At 37.1% G+C, this 6,459-nt stretch overlaps 2 protein-coding genes across 3 annotated transcripts in view; one reads left to right on the forward strand and one right to left on the reverse strand.

The window, feature by feature from the left end:
- LOC106876704 (DNA helicase MCM8) overlaps positions 1-6,459 on the reverse strand; it is a 63,143-nt gene that overhangs the window by 26,326 nt on the left and 30,358 nt on the right. For both annotated transcript variants that reach the window (XM_014925367.2, XM_014925366.2), the window contains exons 16-17: positions 5,647-5,715; positions 3,910-3,987 (exon numbers count right to left, since the gene is read on the reverse strand). In XM_014925367.2, coding sequence (XP_014780853.1) covers positions 3,910-3,987; positions 5,647-5,715 — 147 coding nt within the window. The remainder of the gene's footprint in view (positions 1-3,909; positions 3,988-5,646; positions 5,716-6,459) is intronic.
- Positions 315-3,673, forward strand: LOC106876705 (microtubule-associated protein 10). The gene has a single exon (XM_014925369.2). The coding sequence runs from the start codon at positions 876-878 to the stop codon at positions 3,336-3,338; it is 2,463 nt and encodes an 820-aa protein (XP_014780855.1). The 5' UTR covers positions 315-875; the 3' UTR covers positions 3,339-3,673.

Here is a 6,459-nt window from a genome sequence, read left to right on the forward strand (position 1 = left end):
ATATATGTATATCTGTATGTGTTACTATCTTTTTGCCTTGACTTCATATCACGGTCATGTAAGCCCTGTCTGGTTTCCAATTTTCCGTGAAGATGCTTGATTATGGAGAAATATTGCCTTCCTTGGAACTAGGTAAGAATTGGCGACAGGAAGGGCATCTGGCCGTAGAAAATCTGTCTCAACAAATTTCACACCCGATTCATGCGAACATGGAAAAGAAGACGTTAAAACTGTGATGAAGATCACGTTCAACTTAAAATTTAAAGGGAAATAACTCCAATTCACTACAAGTTACTCCTCTTTAAATCCCCGCCGCCAGTTTCCCTCCACCGCTTGTGGATTATTGTCTTCTAACTTTTACTCGAGTTGTAAATAAGGTTTTTTATCGAGTAACAACTGTATTAATGCAAGACAAGCTCTCACAGCACCCAGGGGAAAAAAAGCTACAAAACAAAGGAGTAATCAAGCCATAGGAATCGTAAAAAGGAATTAAGACTATTGACTTCTGAAGGGAAATAATTTCATATTAAACGGTTCTGTTGTTTACTTGGTTGCTGTGCAACTTGGGTCTTTGTGCCTCACCTGTTACTCCGCGCATCTACCACAGCCGCTGTAGCAATAAGATCGTCTCCACACCTTTACTACTTTGGATATATAGAAGCTGACGATGATGGCAAATATAATAACACGACTATTATTACTATTATAAGTCACTAAGTCCCTTCCCCTCTCTCGAAAGAACGAACTTCTAATAATAATGTTTCGAACATTTTAGCCTTTTCTTTTGCATGTGTATAAAATATTAGCTTTCTAAAATTGCTAGAAAATAATTGAATAGTAATGTTTAAAGGGTTTCGAACAGAAAGGTGCCGAAAATGGAGACATTGGCACTGTTTTCATTGGAAGTTGTTATAGAAAAATTGTATGTGCCGGGAGTGACATGTCGGATTCCTAGTATTGTCTGTAAGTTGCTAGATTTCCCCGTTCTTACAATAAATCTCATTGACGCTAAGTCTGCTGACAAAATGAGGAAGACTCTTACAGCGGACCCCTTGTGGCCGATACCAAGCCAGTTTGATTGTCTTAAGGACCTTGAAGACACATTCGTTTTCAAACGTGGTAAGTCTTGTCTGTTTAAAATGTCTCCGGAGAACCTTACACACCACTTATGCAATGTCCCTCTGTATTTGTTAGTGTTAGATAGTTTCCCAGATACTCCTAAATTGTTGGGTAGTGTATCCCTTCCTTTGGATACGGCAGTGAAACGAGTTTGTTCAGAATTTGATGAGGATAGGTTTAATGTCCCCAAAGTGTTTGCAAATAAAGGACTGTTGCGAATTTACAGTCTAATGGGGAAAGAAATTGGTTATATGACTGTTGGGTACCGCCTTTTGTGTTTGGGATCAACCCTTTTGACCCACATTACAGAGAAGGAACCCAAGGATACAGCAGATACTGTCTATAGTTCTACAAATGAGAACGATCGTGAGAATAAAGTGGATGCAAAGAAATCAGTAGAAATTCAGACAGAGAATCGAGACCCAGGCCAGCAATATTCTTCCTCAACAGTTGATAGTGATAAACCAGTGAGTGGCCGAGAAGCAACTATCCAAGACGAAGAGGTGCAGTCTAATATAACAGCAGAGAAGGAAGTCAGTATATATTTATGTGAACCTTCAGAAAAAGAGAATTTAACACAGAATAACATAGAAAATAATGAAAATTCAAATAAAACACAAAAGAACATAGAAAATACTGAAGACTCAGAGAAGATTTTAGAACGTATTAAGGAAAGTGCAAATGAAAACACATTCTTTGAGCATTATCACCCACCACCTATGTTTTATCATAATGATGGAAAACCATCATTCCATATTCCTGTGCCATCACATGAAGAACTAAATCAGCTTTACATGAACAGAGCTGATGGAGAGTCAGATATTTTCAATGAAGACATACAAAGTGACTTTCAGGAACACCAACCTACAAACTCTGGCAGTTCTTTGCCTTTGCCCTTTGTGCAAAATAATACAAGTGATGAATACACTTTTGAAAGTAAGTTTCCTTTATTAACTGGTATTCTTAAAGAACTTAGCTCTGTAGATATTCCTTCATTAACCAGTCAAATTTGTTGTAGCATCAAAGAACAGGTTCCTTGCAAGAATTACTTGTCAGAAGGGACTCAAACTAGCAAGAAAGATACTCTGGCTGAGAAGATGAAGAAAGCAATGTTAAAACAAGGGAGTAGTGCCACATGCAGAGACTGGATCCGGACGACGCCTCGGATTACAAGTACAAAATCTTTATTGCAATATGGATTAACAAGAACCTATACTTTGAGGCTAGAAAAAATTCGCTCCCAAAAAGAGGAGTCTGCCAAGAAGGAAGCTAGTAGAATTGGTCAGAAAGCAAGATTTGTTAATGTCATGAAGAATGTGAGTGACACAAGAGCTGTAGTGGAAGAAAAACAATTAGTCGATACATCTAGGACACCAGAGGCAGAAGTGGAAACACCAGATGAAAAATCTTTTAAAACACATGAAACTGTTACAATAAAAGAAGATAAAATTATAATTGAAGAAGAACAAGTTGTACATTTGGGAAAAGATCAGGAGAGTTTGAAGGAAGAATCCATTATCACTTCATTAAGTATAGACGAGAAAAAATCTGTTAAAATCTCTCAGGCTTCGGTTTCAACTGCTGGCAGCATCAATAAAAATGATGAGGAACGTAGTTCCAACGTTGCTGATAATGTCAGTGAAAATCATGAAGAACCTGATTCTGGCAGTGCTGAAGAAATTCCAAATATTCAAAATGAAGTTGAGGCTAGCAAACATTCTCAAATAGAAGACTATAAATTGCAAATGAGAGAGGTAACAGACACTGATGTTAACTCAGTGAGCCATGATTCAATATATAAATCTGATAGAGAAGAAACATCAACTATTGATACCATTTCCTCAGAGGCAGATATAACAGACGAAGAATTTGTTCCCCAAAAAATAACTGAGTCTTTTTCAAAGTTAGAAAAAATGAAAAGTTCAACAGAGGATCATGATAATATGAGTGTGGATAGTAAAATATCTCAAATTTTGTTTCCAACTGATAGGAGTTCTAAAAGAGTTTTACCAATGTTGAATAGAGAATCAATTAATACAGAGTCTGTGAGTTCTTATAAACCGAGTGATGAGAATATCTGGTGGCATACAAGTGGAGACCAGGAGGTGGAGTATTCCGATGACTTTTCTTCTACTTCATCAACCAAATCAAAGGCTAGTACTGAACAGCCAAAGAACATACTGAGGTCTGAGAACAAACTGGGATATACCATTTGGTGATCATAAAATTAAAAAAAGCTGTCACAGAACTTTAAATATTCAGCATTTTAATTGTATTTGTTTATTTTTAAATATTTGATAAAACTTTCAACTCATCACAAAAACATTTCACATTATGAAATACATTATTGCAGATGTTGACATTAAACTTTAAACCCAGCTCAGGGATCTGCTAGAATGGTTCAAAATATTTTAACCTTTTACATAAGTCTGAAATATTGAATTTTTAAGTTACATTTGTTTAAATTATGCAAGATTGCATTTCCTAAAAAAAAATTACTGTTCATATATTTTCTTAAATAATTATATTTACACCAATAAATATTTATAACATATTTTCATTTTAGCAATCATCATTGACTTTTTTTTTTTTCATCTGCTTTTCCATGTTGGTATGGGTTGGACAAGATTTTGAGGTAGCATTTTACAATTGGATGTCTTCTTGACTCTAACACTTTTAGTCACCACTTACAGCACACAGGGATACTGTGCACCTATTCTAAAAAGCAGATAGAGAAGAAAAAAACCCAAAACTATTAAAACATAAAAACAAAACAAGCCCAAAACTTACAGTTAAACCTGACACAGTGGTTGAATTTCCACAGACATATACACTTCGTGGGGCTACGTTACTCACAGCTTGCAGCATCTGTAACACAAAATGTTGCAAAATAATATCACGTATACAGTAACATCTCAATCATCATCATCATCGTTTAACGTCCGCTTTCCATACTAGCATGGGTTGGACGATTTGACTGAGGACTGGTGAAACCAGATGGCTACACCAGGCTCCAATCTGATTTGGCAGAGTTTCTACAGCTGGATGCCCTTCCTAACGCCAACCACTCAGAGATTGTAGCGGGTGCTTTTATGTGTCACCCGCACGAAGGCCAGTCAGGCGGTACTGGCAACGGCCACGCTCAAAATGGTGTATTTTATGTGCCACCCGCACAAGAGCCAATCCAGGGGCACTGGCAACGATCTCTACGACATGTATAAGTTATATTAATTCAGACATGTTTGCCTCCCTGGCTCTGTCCTTAGTCTCTTCAAACTTATATTTGAAGTCCAAGGGAGTTTGTCTATGCTGAAAATTTGTTTATCTTTGCAGGTTGAGTTGAGAAAATTTTAAGTTTATATATCCTCACTTAAAAGCTGTTTCCAACATCAACTTAACACTTTAGCATGCTGTTAACACAGTCAAATGTAACGTTTATTTATTCAAATTGTTTTGAATTAATCATGCGTTACCTTGTAGCTTTGAGATTTCAATGATTTAATTGTTTATTTTTAGAATGACACTATAGGGTAAGTATGAGAGGCCAGAACTGGCCAGTATGAACAGAAAACAGGGAATGGTTAGATATGGTTGGTTTAACCCTTTAGTGTTCAGATTACCCTGTTAAATGTAATACTTTTTCAATCAAATTGTTTTGAATTAATCATGCGTTACCTTGTAGCTTTGAGATTTCAATGATTTGATTGTTTATTTTTAGAATGACACTGTAGGGTAAGTATGAGAGGCCAGAACTGGCCAGTATGAACAGAAAACAGGGGGAATGGTTAGATATGGTTGGTTTAACCCTTTAGTGTTCAGATTACCCTGTTAAATGTAATACTTTTTCAATCAAATTGTTTTGAATTAATCATGCATTATCTCATAGCTTTGAGGTGTCAATGATATGATTGTTTATTTTTAGAATGTCACTGTAGGTTAGGTGTAAGAGGCTAGATATGGCCAGTTTGAATATAAAACATGTAGAATATCTGGGCCAGATATGGCCAGTTTAAACACTAAAGTGTTTCAATATCCTCTTTTCCAAGCTTGCATGGGTCAGATGGAATTTGTTGAGGCAGATTTCTACAGCTGGATGTCCTTCCTGTCACCAACCATCACCTGTTTCTAAGCAAGGTAATATCTCCTCGTGGCCAGATGTTTTCACAGCAGATCGGAAATGAAGGATAGTGCTTATATGATGGTGACACTTGCTTTTACAATACTGTGAGAAGCCAAGACAAGGAAACATGAACATACATGTATGCACAGAAGTGGGCTTCTGTCAGTTTCTGTTTTCCCAAATCCAAGAATTCATCTCAATAATTTCTCTGGAATTAATGCTGCTTTTTTTTTTTTTTGATTACTTAACTCACAGGACATTGGTTGGCTCAGGGTTAAAGTAGAAGACACTTGCTTAAGGGGTGCTTTGCAGTGGGACTGAACCTAAAACCATGTGGCTGCTAAGCAAATTTCTTAACCATAGAAACTATGCCTGCAACCCGTTGTATAAAGAAAATTTTAATTTACCTGACTTTTCCCCAAACCTGGATCTCCGACCATCAAAATATGCGGATCTCCACGGATGGCAACACAATCCTGTAAGAACAAAAATTTTTATTTGATATATATATATATATATAAATGTGCCCTTTTTTTAAAGCCTAGCCAGGCTCTTGGGCCCGGTTTCCTGGTTTCTATGGCGTATGTGTTCCCCAGCTGGATGGGACGCCAGTCCATTGCAGCGTTACTCATTTTTGCCAGCTGAGTGAACTGGAGCAACGTGAAATGAAGTGTTTTGCTCAAGACCACAACACATCACCCGGTCCAGGAATCGAAACCACAATCTTATAATCATCGTGCTGACACCCTAACCACTTAGCCACGCGTCTCCACTTATATATATATATGTATAAGCAAAAACAAAATAAAAAACAAATACACATGCCACATAAAGTTACACACACAGTTATACACATTTTTTCATGGTGAGACTGGATTGACTATAGCAAAATTTGTCTAGTTGTATATTATTCTTTTCTGCTCTAGGCACAAGGCCTGAAATTTTTGGGGAGGGGGCTAATCGATTAGATCGACCCCAGTATGCAACTGGTACTTGATTTATTGACCCCCGAAAGGATGAAAGGCAAAGTCGACCTCAGCGGAATTTGAACTCAGAACATAAAGACAGATGAAATACCACTAAGCATTTCGCCCGGCCTACTAACGTTTCTTATTTCTTTATTGCCCACAAGGGGATAAACATAGAGGGAACAAACAAGGACAGATGAAGGGATTAAGTCAATTATATCAACTCCAGTGCGTAACTGGTACATACTTTAT

Source organism: Octopus bimaculoides, chromosome 11 (assembly GCF_001194135.2).
Source record: "Octopus bimaculoides isolate UCB-OBI-ISO-001 chromosome 11, ASM119413v2, whole genome shotgun sequence".
Taxonomy (NCBI): domain Eukaryota; kingdom Metazoa; phylum Mollusca; class Cephalopoda; order Octopoda; family Octopodidae; genus Octopus; species Octopus bimaculoides.